This window comes from Ahaetulla prasina, chromosome 13 (genome assembly GCF_028640845.1).
Source record: "Ahaetulla prasina isolate Xishuangbanna chromosome 13, ASM2864084v1, whole genome shotgun sequence".
Lineage (NCBI taxonomy): Eukaryota > Metazoa > Chordata > Lepidosauria > Squamata > Colubridae > Ahaetulla > Ahaetulla prasina.
The window spans coordinates 10,431,054-10,448,571 of record NC_080551.1 but is presented as its reverse complement, the minus strand read 5'-3'; the positions used below and the strand labels follow the sequence as shown (position 1 = coordinate 10,448,571).

At 44.2% G+C, this 17,518-nt stretch overlaps 1 protein-coding gene across 1 annotated transcript in view; it reads left to right on the top strand.

The window, feature by feature from the left end:
• The window catches only part of CERS3 (ceramide synthase 3), a 64,721-nt gene that overhangs the window by 11,474 nt on the left and 35,729 nt on the right, over positions 1–17,518 (top strand). Inside the window, exons 2-3 of the mRNA XM_058156797.1 lie at positions 9,762–9,954; positions 12,287–12,404. Of these exons, the coding sequence (XP_058012780.1) occupies positions 9,773–9,954; positions 12,287–12,404 (300 nt within the window). The 5' untranslated portion in view covers positions 9,762–9,772. The remainder of the gene's footprint in view (positions 1–9,761; positions 9,955–12,286; positions 12,405–17,518) is intronic.

The window sequence follows — 17,518 nt, the reverse complement described above, 5'->3', positions numbered from 1 at the left end:
TCACAGCCCTCTTTTTGACTCGTGCAGTATACAGGTCCTCAATGGAAGGCAGATTGGTAGCCATTGTTTTTTCTGCAGTTCTAATTATCCTTTGAAGTCTGTGTCTGTATTGTTGGGTTGCAGAACCAAACCAGACAGTCATAGAGGTGCAGATGACAGGCTCAATAATTCCTCTGTAGAACTGTATCAGCAGTTCCTTGGGCAGTTTGAGCTTCCTGAGTTGGCACAGAAAGAATATTCTTTGCACTATAACTTTCTGAATAAGTTTCCTGACTACACTTTCGAAACTCTGCCTTAACATCTCCACTCCAGGAGGTTACCCTTCCAGATACACTAGTTTTTCTGCATAACACAGCCATGGTACCTCTCCTTATCAATCTTTGGGGACCTGTTCATCTGTTTAACATTTCATGCCTGCCTCCTCCTAAGTGATTAAAACCAATCATTCCTCTAGAGTGGATGAGTAAGGAACCTGCACCCTCTCTTCACAAAGACATTAAAAATGAAAGCGTAAAGTACTATTGCTTCTTAACTGGATTAGCTCTTGTGTGCCTTCAGTAGTTTTTCCAAGGTGGTGATTACGGTCTACGAATGAACTTGCTAAAAGTAACTCGGTATTCTTGGATAATCTTAAAATTACAATGGCATAGCGGCATCTGTAGCCAAAGTGGAGGTAGAGTTAAGAGGCTGGTTAGCTTGGAATTCCTACAGGGGAGGAAGCCATAGAGATCTGAACTCCCTCCCCCTCCAAACCCCTAGAGTGTTTCTCTAGTTGTTTTCCAGAGAGTGAGGTTAGTTGGACAAGGTTCTTGTAAGTAGGTGAGCAATAAGTTGGCGTGTAGGAACAACTCCCTCCCCCCACCTTCTCTGATAAACTCATGGTGTCGTGCTGGTTCCTTACGCCAGACAAATGGTGTTTTGCCAGGGCAAGCATCTAGCATGACACCATGATAGTGTTGAGTTGTGGTGACAAAGTTTAATCAATTAGTAAAGACACAGGGATGAAAAAAACAAGCCAGTAAGCAGCCTCAAACTGGAAGCATCAAATCAGAGACAAAGACAGAGATGGATGGGTGGGTGGATAGATAGACTGAAGGACTGGTCAGTGGCCAGCCAACCAACCAATCAGTTTTCAATCTTATATCTCAGGGATGGCGAACCATTTAGGCAAAGAGTGCCCAAACTGGCAAGGCACGGCACACGTGTGCTCCAGAGTGCCGGAAACACAACAGCCAGCTGGCTGAGCTGGTGCGACAGCGCGAGTGCCCACAGAGAGGGCTCTGCGTGCTACCTCTGGCATGCGTGTCATAGGTTCCATGTCATGGTTATATCTCTTTCTCGTTCCCTTGCATTGTAACAGGTTGAGGATCATTCATGGGGGAGGAGAGGGGAAGGAATGATACTGTACAGGCATTTTGTATAAGTTCCCATTGCCATTCTGAATGGGTATCTACTTACTTTATTTTTAGCTGCCTTTCCCATCTAATTAGTGCTTATTCCATTTTTTAAAATAATTTTTTTTAACCAATTTAGATGATGATCGGGGGTTCCGTGCCCAGTTCAGACCTGAAGGAAAGATATATTCAGAGGAGAATTCAGTGATCTTTAGAAGTCCGAGTTTCCAGTTACCATCAATGGCCAGCTTGGCTAGCCTACGGAGATCAAAATCCCAAAAGCTAGCCAGCCAACCGGCAGTAGAGAGAAGATGTTCAGATCTCTACATTAACATATATTTCATTGAGAAATCACATTCTAGCTCAGTGAGCTTTTCGGCACCGAGTGCTGTAAACAGAGCCCGTGCACATCTGGGCTGCGACCAGGCAGTGGAACTGCCTGGGTCACATGTGTGCGCCCAAAAAATGAACTTCCAGTTTCAGCTACTGAATTTCCGGTTTCAGCCAGCTACTTTTCCGGCTTCCTGGCACGTGGGCGTATGCGACAATCAGCTGGCCGGCGTGCATGCTCATGCAGGAAAACAGAAGACCAGCTCTTCCAGTTTCTGGCACTGCCACATGCAAAAAGGGCAGCTGATCATTGCGGGTGCCTGTGCACCAGACACCCGGAAGAGGAACGGGAGATGCCGCGGGTGCCAGGTCCATGGCTCCGCGTGCCTCTTTTAGCAATGCGTGCCATAGGTTCGCCATCACGGTTCTAGCTGAACTCACATATCAGCAAATGAAAGATTTGACAAACGTTCAGCAATCATTCCAGGTCTGAGTTAGTAAAGTTACAGAAGAAAGATTAAGATCGAATTTAGAGCACCAACTTAGGAAATCAGGGCTCGGGAAAACACCAAAGTAGATGTTATGAAATTGGACTATATAACCTATGATAATAAATTGTGTTTCTTATTCATTTCATGTGACAGAATTCAACACTCCTTGTTCTCGTTCCATCAGCTTCTGTTACCTTGAGTTCTTGTTCAGGATAAAGACTGAAACTGGTTCAGTTTCTTGTTCCTCTGAAGTCATGAAAGACCTGCTCATTTTCAACCAGCGAGTTACTACGGTGATGCAAAACACGTGACTTGCTCCAGCATAACTGCTGAAGTTTGCTTCTACCTAGTGAATAGGACCAGTCAATCCTGTTGCTCTGGAATGCTGGAGTTTTTGAGGCAAAACATGTCCCCATGTTCCCCCATGGAAACTCATGACTAGCATTTTTTTTTTGCTCAATCCAATGTATTGGATTTGTTGGGTTACTGGATTTGCTCAACACGCTGAACTAGAAACTAAATGCGCAGGCTGGATTTAGGGATAAAGAGAAAGGTTTCTCCTGCCCGGTTGTGTTAGACTCTAGCGGATGGTACTCATCTCCGTTTCTTAGCCGAGGGAGCCACTGTTGTCCAAAGACAGTTCTGTGGTCATGCGGCCGGCATGACTATAAGCTGGGTCATATAGAATGTGGTTACTTTCCCACCAAAGTGGTACCTATTTATCTACTCACATTTGCATGCTTTCGAACTGCTAGGGGGCAGGAGCTGAAGCACAGAACGGGAGCTCACCCTATTGGGCAGTGCTCGGATCTCAAACCTGAGCTGTCATCTTTCTAGCTGACAAGCTCAACATCTTTAACTGCTAAGCCACAGACACAGACACACACATCCCCACACCCACACCAGTGGTGGGTTGCTACCAGTTTGCACTGGTTTGGGAGAACCAGTAGCGATAATTTGTCGTCAGTCTCCGAATCGTTAGCAATGGCTGGCTGACCACACCCCTAAACAGGTCACCCAGTCGCCGCTCGCTTGCCCCACCCGCTCACCCTGCCCAGTCACTCCTCACCTCCTGGGCAGCGGACCACACTGTGTGGCACTCACGCAAGCGCACAGTCTGCTCTGCGGCTTGCCTAACTAAGCTGCCTTCCCATGCGGTGTCTGCCCTACGCCCCAACTGAGCTGCCTCCTCCTACCTACAGGAAAGCATGCGAGTTGTGCTAGCCCCCCATTCCGTCGCTTGCTGTGTATCCCCCACCGTCCCCACTGGGCTTGCATGGCTCCATTCCAGGCCATGCTGCCTGGTGCCTAGCTTGCTGCCCCCCACCGCCCCACCGTCCCTGCAGGCTTGCAACCATACCTTCTTCCTCCCGTGATGGTAGTAGAAGGGAAGGCAAACCAGCGCCCACGAGGAACTGCTCCTCGGCCCCAGCCATGTGTTTTCAAGCCCAGGCAATTGCAATAGCTTTTCATTCCAAGCAGCCTGGGCTTTTAAACACATGGTTGGGGCTGAGGAGTGGTTCCTCATGGGCGCTGAAAGTACCAGCCTTCAACCTGGCCATTTCTCTGTGCCTGGCTTTCCGGATGGGTCCCCAAAGTGCAGTGCTGCGAAAAACTCTCTCTCTCTCTCCCAGCAAGAGAGCGGGGAAGAGAAAACAGGTCACCCGAGAACACGTGGAGGGCTGTTTCTGTTCCCTGCTGCTTCTTGCCTGGGAGAGAAAGTCTTTTGGAGCACTGTGCTCTAGTCGGACTCCTGCAAGTCCCATCCAGAAAGCCGGCACGCCCACAGTCACATGACCACCAAGCCGTGCCCGCAGTCACGTGACCACCAAGACACACCCACCAAGCAAGCCACGCCCACAGAACCAGTAGTAAAAAAAAAATTGAAACCCACCACTGACCCACACACCCTGAATTTACGTGGTACCCTTGTCTAAATTGGGTTCTTTATTTATAGTTCACTATGATATGGTGTAACAATTTTATGGCGGTTGAGGGGCCAGTGCTTCCTTAAAGCATTTGGTCAATAATTTGACTTTTTATGTTTTTATATTTTCAATGTCAGCACTATAGCATATCATGATAAATAATCCTTGCATCAACTTTATATATAGTGGTCCTGGAACAATTTGGTATCAGAAAATGAATGAATGAATGAATGCACTTATTACAGGTGCACTTTCAATTTATGATCACAACTGATCCCCAAATTTCTGTTGTTCAGCAAGATAGTTGCCGTGTGAATTTTGCCCCATTTTGCGACCTTTCTTGCCACTGTTGTTAAATGAATCACTGCCGTGTTTAAGTTAGTAACATGGTTGTTAAGTGAATCAGGTTTCCTCATTGAATTTGCTTCTCAGGGTTCACCAAAGGTGATCATATAACCCCGGAAAATTCCAACTGTCATAAGTACATGTCAGTTGCAAAGATTCCAATTCAGATCACATGACCATGGGGATGCTGCAAAAATGGTCATAAGTCACTTTTTTCAGTACTGTTGTAACTTCAGTCACAAAATGAATGGTTGTAAGGCAAGGACTACCTGGAATGGATAAAAGCCATTAAAAATAACTTAAAAGCTTTTTGACATCCCTAAATAAATCCAGCTGAAAGTATTATACGTTTGGCATTAAGCCATCCCCGGTGCTGGGTTTCTACCGGTTCACCCTGGTTCAGGCAAACCGGTAGTGGCGGCGACAGGAGGCTTCACCCACCTGCCCGGACGTCATCACAGACGCTCTGCGCATGCACAGAAGGTTCTGTGAATGTGCAGAAGCGCCAAGCGTGTGCGTGTGCTCCCGGTTCCGAACCAGGTGCGAAGGTAAGAGGAACCCACTACTGGCCATCACCTTTCTTGATGGATATTTCATCTTCAACAAAGAGAGCCTCTGGACCAAGGCTTTCACTGGTGCTTTCAAAACATAAACATGGGAACAAAGCGGTGGTGAAATCTGAACCGGTTTGCCACCAGATTGCAGGCTGCGCATGAATGCTGCATGTCAAACACATGCTGCATTCACACGCATGCGCAAAATGAGGCTTGGGATGTAGAGCAGCGGGGGAGGGGGGGCAGAAATCAGCTGTGCCACATGATTTAGTTTCACTAGAAAGTAGGATTTCTTGCTTTTCTAGCGATTTTAAATTGCGCAGCACAGCTAATCGTCGGAAATACCGGTTCGGAGGAACCGGTAGCTTTTTTTTACTACCGGTTCGCCCGAACCGGTAGTTTTTATCACTACCGGTTCGCCTGAATCGGTGCGAACCAGTAGCATTTCACCACTGGAACAAAGACTCCGTAGGGAATTAGATGCTGGGACCTTTAGGGTTTTAGAGATAAATAGCAACATCAGAACTTCACATGAAGAAACTAAACAAACCAGTAGTGTTGTTTGTTATATCTGTAAATCTAGGTGTTCCAATCAACCCACAGATCTCTGTATTTTGAGTCATTTTGAAGTCTGGGAACCACCCAAGTGTTGCTTGGTAGATGAGTGACTATATAAATGTTTTAAATAATCCAATAAAATCTTCAAAGAGAAGTCCTTATTCCAGAAAGAAAGAAAGAAAGAAAGAAAGAAAGAAAGAGAGAGAGAGAGAGAGAGAGAGAAGAAATTTATAGCTGTCCCCACCCCACCATAGTGCAGGAGGCTGACTAGGCCACACCCACCATGGCCACGCCCACCCAACAACCAGGCAGAGAACCCCTTGCTAAAATTTTTGAAGTCCACCCCTGACTCCAGGACACTGCAACCGTCATAAATATGAGTCAATTGCCAAGCGTCTGAATTTTGAGTAGAGTAGATCCACCATTTTCCTTCTGCCAGAATACAAAGTGTGAGCAGGTTCCCAGAAGGTCTGTCAGGATCTCCTGCCTTTCGTCTTCAGTCTCTTACCTGGGATTGATTCTTGAATGGTAGATCAAGTGATGGAAAGGTCTGAGATAATTTTGGTCTTTCTTGCTTCTTCTCCATGTAGTTTTTGTTTTCTAAACAGATTAACTTCCTGTCTGATGGAGCATTCTGAGGTACTCAGTTTACGTTTGGTAACCTGGAAAAGATATTATCTTATTAATTCTGGGTTTTCTTTCCTGTGAATCAACCCTGCTGTAATTGCTTTTTTTATTATTATTATGGAAGGATTTCATTTCTTTAGTTTGCTTCAGTTACTAACACACTCCCACACAGCACAGCAGTTGTGTAAGACAAGGCTAGCACCTTTTTTATTTTAAAACACCTCATCCTTAAATGACATCTTCTAAAGAACTGCCTCCGATGTGGTGAATAGAAGCCTTTAATAAAATATATAGAGAGAGACTTTGTCGAAATGTCGCCAAGACACTCCCAATTTTACGCGGGAGAAAACCCGAATAACCAAAGACCTACATACAAACACCCGCGAAAACCTCAGAAAACAAATATATATATATACACACACACACACACACACACACACACACACACACACACACACACACAGAATAGAATAGAATAGAATAGAATAGAATAGAATAGAATAGAATTTTTTATTGGCCAAGTGTGATTGGACACACAAGGAATTTGTCTTGGTGCATATGCTCTCAGTGTACATAAAAGAAAAGATACGTTCATCAAGGTACAACATTTACAACACAATTGATGGTCAATATATCAATATAAATCATAAGGATTGCCAGCAACAAAGTTACAGTCATACAGTCATAAGTGGAAAGATATTGGTGATGGGAACGATGAGAAGATTATATTATACATATAAATACATACACACGCACACACACACATTCATACATACAGTGGTGGGATTCAAGTAATTTAACAACTGGTTCTCTGCCCTAATGATTTCTTCCAACAATCAGTTTGCCAAACTTCTCAGGAAGTTAACAGTTGGTTTTCCCGAAGTAGTGCGAACTGGCTGAATCCCACCACCGTATATATATATCTCTGTGAAATTCAATAAAATTCAGTTTTATTGATCGGCAGCAAAATGTTGTTCTAAGCTGCAATTTAAAGACACAGAGTCACAATTGTCAGGATTGTGATATTTTTTAAAAAAATAATTACTCCATTCATTCTTATAAAAGCTATTTGGTATATGTTTGTATGAACTTCTTAGAACTTTTAATGATGTGATTTCTAATCTTGAAATAGGGACCATTCTCTCTAGTTCTAGTCACCCAACTACTGTTTACTTAGGATAGTGGATCCGTACATGTTGGATCTGCATATTTTTCATGGGTTTACGTGTTGGCTATATAAAAAGTAAAGGTTCCCCTCGCACATATGTGCTAGTCGTTACTGACTCTAGGGGGTGGTGCTCATCTCCGTTTCAAAGCTGAAGAGCCAGCACCATCCAAAGACGTCTCCATGGTCATGTGGCCGGCATGACTAAACACCAAAGGCGCACGGAAGGCTGTTACTTTCCCACCAAAGGTGGTCCCTATTTTCCTACTTGCATTTTTTACGTGCTTTCGGACTGCTAGGTTGACAGAAGCTGGGACAAGTAACGGGAGCTCACCCCATTATGCCGCACTAGGGATTCAAACCGCTGAACTGCCAACCTTTAGATCGACAAGCTCAGCATCTTAGCCACTGAGCCACTGCATCCCTTACTATATTGTAACTATATTGTTACAACTATACTGTATAATATAAACAACTATATTGTTGGCTATATAAGTGTTGTAAAAAGAACAGACTTCAGGCTGTTATATGGAGATATGCATTTCTCTTTTCTTTTATTTAATTGTTAGTATTAGTGGTAGAGCCATAAATACTCTCACGTATCTCACAAGGACAAATAAGCGCTTTGTCAGCATTTTCTAGTCTTTCTGTGAACCCCCAAAGGTGTTTAATGAGCTTTTCTCCATAAATCTGATTTCCTGGTTGCGACAAATGAAGCAAAAATTAAATTTTGTAATCTAGACATTCCTTTATAACATTTAAGATTTTATTTTCATATTTTATATTTTTATCTGTGTTCTTTTAAATCTAAATGTGATCTGAATGTGCCGCACGATAAATAGAATCTCCATAAACCGTTGAACAATTAACTGATGCTACACATTGAAAGAGTACAATGCACATTGTGTACATTGAAAGAGCCAAGAGGGAAAAGTGATAATATCTTAGACTGATTTTTTTTCTTAGAAAGGGTAATCTTTTTCCTATGTTCTTGACGTATGGAGAGACTTTAAATAAATTAAATTTCAGAGTTATGCCCAGCAGGGTTTCAAGTGGCACCAGCCAAGAAACAGGAGTCATGGGGTGGCAATTGTCATTCAAGAATTGCTTAGAACTTTCAGGGTCCCAGCCCTGCAGGTCACCCAATGGGATACCTTGTTCATTAAGTTGGTCTCTAGGGATCATGTCATGCCCCTGTTGGAGCCTGAATCTATGGAGGAAGATGAGCTGGAGCTGGAGCCAACGCAGATCAAGGGGGGCAGCTTCGTTGGCTTTGGAGGAATGTAGGGAGGAGCAGGCCGAGGCAGCCCAGGGCTCCTCAGGATTGGGATGGCTTGTTGGCAGGGAGGAACGGGGGCAGGAGAATCGAGAGGGCAAGCAGTGGACATGAGGAGCAATGGAGCTCAGGCGATGAGTAAGGATCGCCCCCTCCTGATCCCCAAGCACGGAGAGTGGAGAGAAGGCTGTACTGTAGAGTAGAGTAGAGTAGGACGTGTTACAGAATAGAGCTGGAAGGGACCTTGGAGGTCTTTTAGTCCAGCCCCCTGGCTCAAGCAGAAGAATCTATACAATTTCAGACAAATGGCTGTCCAGTCTCTTCTTAAAAACCTCCAGTGATGGAGCACCATAACTTCTGAAGGAAAGCTGTTCTACTGGTTAATTATCTTCACTGTTAGGAAGTTTTTCCTTAATTCCAGATTGCTCCTCTCTTTGATCAGTTTCCAACCATTATTCCTTGCACTGCCCTCCAGTGCTTTGGAAAATAATTTGACCACCTCTTCTTTGTGCATGTGCAGAGGGTAAAAAACAGGTTACTTCCTGGTTAAAACCAGAAAGTAACGACAACCAGGTGGGTGGGCAGAGCCTCAAGCCACCATTGCTACTGGTTCTCTGAACCAGTCCAAACCGGGAGCATTTCACCCAGAGATGGGTTTCAGCAGGTTCTGACCAGTTCTGGAGAACTGGTAGCGGAAATTTTGAGTAGTTCGGAGAACCGGTAGTAAAAATTCTGACTGGCCCCGCCCCCATCTATTCTCTGCCTCCCGAGTCCCAGCTGATCGGGAGGAAATTGGGATTTTGCAGTATCCTTCCCCTGGATTGGGGAGGAAATGGGGATTTTGCAGTAAAATGTCACGCCCACTTCCCCTGTCACGCCCACCAAGCCATGCCACACCCACAGGAACCAGTAGCAAAAAATCTTGAAACCCACCACTGATTTCACCCATGAGCCAGACGAAAATCTGCAACCGTTCTTCATATGGTTTAATCTCCAAGACTCCAGTTCAGCTAAGGTTTGTTTGGTTCCATGTAAGTAGTATTCATTTTTAACCTATACATGAAATTAATTTGCTTTTTTCATTTCTTTTCAGCCCACTTAACAATGCATCAAATAATACAAACCGCATACAGCTGGTTTTGGTGGGAGAACATCTGGATGCCTGCTAATTGCACATGGGCAGATTTAGAAGATCACAATGGATATATCTTTCCCAAACCACGACAATTATTTGCCACAATTCCATATGCCTTTGTGATGTTGGTTATCAGGTTCTTTGTTGAAAGGTAAAAAAAAATCTCTTTTTTAAAATAATAACAACAACAACAACAACAACAATAATAATAGTCTTTTTTATTTAATAATAATAATACAAATATGAATAATAATCATATTTGATTTTCAATGCTATGAAATATCTTAAGGGCTCCCTTCCCACTGTTTATTTTTGCAACTTTTAGCGAGATGTGTTCAGCTTTAAAATGATGGTCCTGAGTTATCTTGATTCAGTCTCAAAATTGATAATGCAGATTATGGAAATACAAATTACGTGAAGGTGTAACCCTTTACTCATTTGTCTGCTTGCCCTAACTTGCCGCCTAATTTTATTATTATTCTTTTATTAATTAAACATGACACTCAGTCAATTGAACAGTTAAAAATGTATCAAATACCATTGACTGGTGCTAATGGTTGATAAAGATCGCTGCCATAGTCCTAGGTATCAACCAAGTACCTTCTTAAAATATATGATGTTCCGAGTAACGCAGTTTTTTGCAGTTCCACTGGTGTTATTGCAGGAAGCTGCAATTTGTTGATGTGTTTTGTAAAATCCTTGGACATGGTACCAAGTGCCCCGATGACAATGTTACATGTTTCATCCATAACCATGTAATTTCGATGGCCAGGTCGCGACATTTCATGATTTTTTTCAGTTCTTTTTCTTCGACTCTGGCGTCTCCTGGTACAGCGATATCAATAAATTGTACGCTTCGGCCCTCGACAACCATGATATCTGGCGAGTTGTGTTCCAAATGACGATCTCTCTGTATTTGAAAGTCTCACGTTATTATTATTATTATTGTTGTTGTTGTTGTTGTTGTTGTTATTGTTATTCCCATTTGTATAGCTGCCTGTCTCAAACCAGTGACGCTCTATCTGCTTGCTTTATTTTGTGCTTAAAGTGAAGGTAAAGCAAAAAGATGTAAGGGCAAACGCAGAAATAAATTGTAAGAGGAAAAGGACAGGCAGAATTAATACGTCACAGGTTGTCAGATACGAAAAATGGGGACTATAAGTTCTAGTTCTGGTTGAGTTCCAGTGAAGATGATTTAGATTTAGATGCTTGTACATAAGAATCTGATGATCTAATGGTCAGCACTAAACTGACTCTAGGTAAGAGTCAACAAAATTCAAGACCAGCTGGATTTAGAACGCTTATGGCAGGGGTTTCCAAACTTGGCAACTTTAAGACTTGTGGACTTCAACTCCCAGAATTCAACCCAGCAAAGCTGGCTGAGGAATTCTGGGTGTTTTTTTAAAAATTTGAATTTATACCCCGCCCTTCTCCGAAGACTCAGGGCGGCTTACATTGTGTTAAGCAATAGTCTTCATCCATTTGTATATGATATAAAAAGTCAACTTTTTATTGCCCCCAACAATCTGGGTCCTCATTTTACCTACCTTATAAAGGATGGAAGGCTGAGTCAACCTTGGGCCTGGTGGGACTTGAACTTGCAATAATTGCAAGCAGCTGTGTTAATAACAGACAGACTTAGTCTGCTGAGCCACCAGAGGCCAGAGGGTGTTGAAGTCCACAAGTCTTAAAGTTGCCAAGTTTGGAAACGCCTGGCTTATGGGAACATAATGATTCTAGATTGATTCCTCTCTTGACTCTGCCCCAGGCTCTGTCTCTTCTTCTCCTCCACAGGTGCAGGAAAAGAAAAAGTCGCCATCAGATAGAATTGAATGGAGTCTGGTCTCTGATTAAAGTAGTATTCTTACGTTAACCACATCATTTAAGGGATAATTTGGATGGGGAAAAAACAATTTCCCACTGTTCCATGCACCTGTTGTATAACTTTTTTAACTACTAGAGGAAAGTAGGTTGGATCTGCCATCCCAAAGGTGTATTGGATGGAAATTCTGACAGATGTCTTAAAGCAGAAATGGAATTCACTTACTTTTCCTACCGGTTCGCAAATGTGAGCTCTGCGCATGCACATGGCCTTCTGTGCATGCACAGTGCTCACACATTACATCTGGGCGGGTGGGCGGAGCCTCTCGTAGTTGCCACTACCAGTTTGCCCAGTCTGGAGAGAACCGGCTGAATCCCACCATTGTCTTAAACCCTTTGGAAGATACCCAGTTTAAGGAAGACTCATCTGTCCTGGAAAATGGACTAATAAGCTGTGCAAATGAAGAAATGATGCAACACAGTGGTGAATGAATGCTCCACAATTCCCCATAAGACAAAGCAAACAGGTTGCAACCATGAATACAGGAAAACCTGTCCTTCAGCCCGAGCAGGGAGTGCTTCATTTTTCTGTGCTATCGTATAGCTAGCCTCATATTGAAATCGTTGCGTTTTACAAACTTCCTTTTTAAATTGTCTTTCAGATATATGGCTCTTCCTCTGGCTGACTACTTAGGCATAAAGGATGTGAGGCGGATCAAACCGCAGGATAATCCCACCCTTGAAAATTTTTTCCAAAAGTGCACAAAAAAGCCATCCCAGGTGAGGATTCTTTAAAAAAAAAAAAAAAAATTGCTCCCTAGGAGATTTCCATGGCCCCAAATCACTACCTTTCTATCCAGCCAAGAGATGGTAGACAGATTAACAGGGTTGGAAGGGACCTTGTAGGTCATCTAGTCCAACCCCCCGCCCAAGCAGGAGACCCGACACCATTTCTGACATCTCTTCTTAAAAGCCTCCAGTGATGAAGCTCCCACAACTTCCGAAGGCAACTTCTCTTCCATGGGTTGATTTTCTCACTGCCAGAAAATGTCTCCTTATTTCCAGGTTGAATCTCTCCTTGTTCAGTTTCCATTTATTATTCCTTGTCTGGCCTTCGGGTGCTTTGGAAAATAGCTTGACCCCTTTCCTTTCTGTGGCAGCCCCTCAAATATTGGAAGATGGCTCTCATGTCTCCCCAGTCCTTCTCTTCACTAGACTAGTCGTGCCCAATTCCTGCAAATGTCCATCGTATGTTTTAGTCTCCAGTCCCCTAATCATCTTGGTTGCTCTCCTCTGCACTCTTTCTAGAGTCTCAACATCTTTTTTATAGTGTGGTGACCAAAATTGGATGCTGTACTCTAGGTGTGGTCTTACTAAGACCGGCCAACCTTCAGAGCATGATGAACTCCAGGCAACTATAGCTCACGGAGACGGGTGCCAGAATTGTAGTCCAATAACACCTGGAGTTTCCCAAATCTTGTTAGCTGTCTGTGTGCTTCTTACAATTCTTCAACCTTGAGAAACGTCAAGGTGTGTGGACTTCAGAATCCCCCAACCAGCCATGCTGTTGAAGTCCACACATGCTGTCCGTCCCATTTTAAAGTCGCCAAGTTTGAGAAATATCGCTTCAACCGATGGAGTTGGCCAAATTGTGAGTCACTTTGCTCTCCCCCCTGTACTTCATACAGGTAGTCCTCAACTTACGACCACATTTGAGCCCAACATTTCTGTTGCTAGAGGTGAAAGAGTTTTACCTCATTTTACAACTTTCTTTGCCACTGTGGTGCAGTGACTTCAGTGGTTCAGTTAGTAACTTGGTTGTTCGGTCAATCTGGCTTCCCCATTGAGTTTGCTTATTGGAAGGTCGCAAAAAATGATCACATGAGCCCAGGACACTGCAACCATCATAAATGTGAACCAGTTGTCAAGAGTCAACTTGACTCTTGGATCACATTGTTGTGGTCCACCAGTGGCCGGCGAAGCTGGCAGCACAGTCGGACAGTGAGGAGGCTGGGGAGGAACATTGGCTAGTCCTGGAGTCTGGGGAAGGCTCGGACGAGGGCTCTGCATCGGAGGCAGAGAAAGGGCCATCTGGGAGATATGTGCTGCCTCCGGAGCCTCCAGAATCAGACATCAGCAAGGCAGAGGAACAGGGGGAGCCTGTTCCCAGTGCGCGCATGCGCAGAGCTGCTAGAAGGCAAGAACAGTTAAAACAAAAGGGACGACTCAGGAGTAGGGCTTGGAAATGATTGGCTCCTCCCATAAGACTTAAAAGAGGAGCAAAGGCATGTGAGCCTTTGCAGGAACCAATGTTTGATCATGCTGTGCAGCTTAAAGCCTGAAGCTCTGTTTGATTCTGGACTCAGTGTGGCTTTGCCAATTAGGTCTTTGGCAGTGTGTCAAGGGAGATAAAGGTGGGTGATTATCAGCCTTATCCCAAAGGACTCTTGACAACTATTTGGGACTCATCTGTGAATGAACGGAATTCACACCTGTTAAAATAAAACAGGTTTTTGGGACTACTCGTGTGTTTTACTGACTGTTCTGTCCCCCCCCACCTCAGTCCGGGAGACACGTGAACTAACTCAATTAGCCAGCAATTTAGTCCATGGCAGTTATCAGCTCTGGCAGCAAACCAGCGATCGTCTGCCAAGGTTTTTTTATCTTCCCTGATGCCGGCGTCACAGACGCTCGTTACTGGAGCAACCAGGAAGTCAGGAACAAACAGCAATCCAGGCCAAATGCTCAGTCAAATAGTCCAGCTCAAGTTTTCTCCAGTCAGTTTGTTTTGTCCGTCACAAAGTAGTAGAGCAGCCCCTCCTGCTTTTATACCCTGTGGGGTGTGGCTCCATGACTCAGCACTCTCTAGGCCTGCCCCACGCCTTCTTTTGTTGTTCCCGCCTCTCTTGTCTACGAAACCTGGGATCTAACCAGGACTGATTGTCCACAGCTGGGTCTGAAAGCATTGCCTGGGCGGGGGGAGATACAGGAGACAGAGGCCTCGTCACCTCCTCCACCTGGCCTGCCTCTGGCTCCTGGAGCTGAGCCAGAGAGGCTGGCCCTGCAGAGGGGAGCCCTGACGGCCCTTCCCCCTCACTCTCTGAGTCACTTTCTGGCAGGGGGCCAGGCCCTGGGAGGGGGGGGGCTGGAGCCACAACACTGACTCAGGAGGCCTAGGTCAGAACACACATGACCATGGGGACACTACAATGGTTGTAAGTGTAAAACACAGTCATAAGTCCCTTATGTAACTATGAAGAGTCACTAAAGAAATGGCTGTAAGTCAAGGACTAGCTGTATGCAATATGCTTCCTATAGGTTGCTGAAGGGAACTAATCTTTTCAGAGAGCAGATTTTGATAGAGAAATCAAGAGTTCTCCTTATGCTCCAACAGCCCTCCTGTCTTATTTCAGGAAGTACAGAATGTGTCCATCAGCTTAAACTTTCTAAAAGTGAAGCAGCTGCTAAAAAAAGCCAACATAGTTCTAGGCTGCATAAACAGAGGGATAGAATCAAGATCACTTGAAGTGTTAAGACCACTTTATAATGCCTTGGGAAGGCCACACTTGGAATACTGCATTCAGTTTTGGTTGCCATGATGTAAAAAAGATGTTGAGACTCTAGAAAGAGTACAGAGAAGAGCAACAAAGAGGTTTAGGGGACTGGAAGCTAAAACATACAAAGAATGGTTGTTGGAACTGGGTATGTCTAGTTTGATGAAAAGAAGGACTAGGAGAGACATAATAGCAGTGTTCCAATATCTCAGGGACTGCCACAAAGAAGAGGAAGTCAAACTATTCTCCAAAGCACCTGAGGGCAGGACAAGAAGCAATGGGTGGAAACTAATCAAGGAGAGAAGTAACCTAGAACTAAGGAGAAATTTCCTGACAGTTAGACAATTAATCAGTGGAACAGCTTGCCTCCAGAAGTTATAAATGTTCCAACACTGGAAGTTTTTAAGAAGATGTTGGATAACCATTTGTCTGAAGTGGTGTAGGGTTTTCTGCCTAAGCAGGGGGTTGAATTAGAAGACCTCCAAGGTCCCTTCCAACTCTGTTATTCTATTCTAAAATGTTATATGCAACTTGCTAACCCAGGAGTGGATGTCTCAAATGGCCCACATCATATTATTGATATATTTAGTTGTTCTCCCATTTTTTTCTCCCACTGTACCCAAACTATCTACTCATCATCAAAAACCCTTTTCAATCAGAACATCTGAAAATGGATATGTACGTACAGCTAAATATTCTGTAGAATCAGTTCAGGTTATTCTGCAAAGGAAAGCCTTAACATCAGGACTACTAATGAAGAAATCTATTCTTATTTGAGCCGTATGAGCCGTATGAGCCATGGCAGTGGTTAGAATATGGTACTGCAGGCTATTTCTGCTGCCTGCCAGCTGCCTGCAATTTGGCAGTCTAAATCTCACCAGGCTCAAGGTTGACTCAGCCTTCCCTCCTTCCGAGGTGGTTAAAATGAGGACCCAGATTGTTGGGGGCAAGAGGCTGACTCTGTAAACCGTTTAGAGAGGGCTGTAAAGCACTGTGAAGTGGTATATAAGTGCTATTGCTATTTGTAGATGTAGACTTTCACTCTCTGCCCTGTTCCCACCATGCTACAAGAACATTAGGAATACATTATTAATATTACATCCCGCTTAGCATACACATGCCTTTAGGGCCATGTTAAGTCTAATTAGCTGTTTAAGTTTAATTATTGTTTCGTTAATGACCAACATTAAATGGAATAATGTATGAAGCGTGAAACCGTTCCAGTAGGAGAACAATGATCCATGGCGCAATACAATTTTACTCCTTCCAACTTGCAAGTTACTACCTGTGCAGCTACATTCTGCACCAACTGAAGTTCCCAAATACTCTTCAGGGGCAGGCCTATATAGAGCGTGTTACAGTAGCCTAAATCAAAAGTTACAAGGGCATAGGGAGCAGGGTCTCCCATTCCAAGAGTGGATGCAACCAGTAGATCAGCTGAAGGTGTGTAAGGCTCTCCTAGCCATGGGTTCAGAGGTGGTATTCAGCAGGTTCTGACCAGTTCTGGAGAACCGGTAGCGGAAATTTTGAGTAGTTCGGAGAACCAGTAAATACCACCTCTGACTAGCCCCGCCTCCATCTATTCCCTGCTTCCTGAGTCCCAGCTGACCAGGAGGAAATGGGGATTTTGCAGTAACCTTCCCCTGGAGTTGGGTGGGAAGGGAGATTGCCACACTCACCAAGCCATGCCACACCTACCAAGCCATGCCACACCCATCAAGCCACACCCACATAACTGGTAGTAAAAATTTTTGAAACCTACCACTGACCTGGATGACTGAGAATCTCCCTAGACACGTGACCAGGGGAATGCTGCAAGGGTCATCAGCGTGAAAAATGGTCGTAAGTCACTTATTCCAGTACCGTTGTAACTTCGAACGGTCACTATGCGAACCATTTTAAGTTGAGAACCACCTGTACTGGTTCTCACGTTTACATGACCGTTGCAGCATTCTCGTGGTCACGAGATTAAAATCCAGGCCCTCGGCAACCGGCAATGTATTTCTGACAGTAGGACTGTCCGGGTTCATGTCATCTTCATTTGCAACCCTCCCAGCTGGTTTCTGACAAGCAACCTCAATGCAGAGGTTGCAGGTTCATTTAATAACTGCACGAGTCACTAAACAACTGCTGAGATTCACAACTGTAGCAAAAAAGTTGTAGAATGGGACACAACTCACTTAACAATGGTCCTGTTTAGCAATGAAAATTTGGGGCTCCATTAGAATCGTAAGTGGAGGACGTCCTATATTCTTTCCACTAAACTTAGCATTAAAAGGGAGTGAAGGGGAAAGAGTTCATGTTTGATGTGGATATCTCATTTAGGTTAGGTTAGGTTAG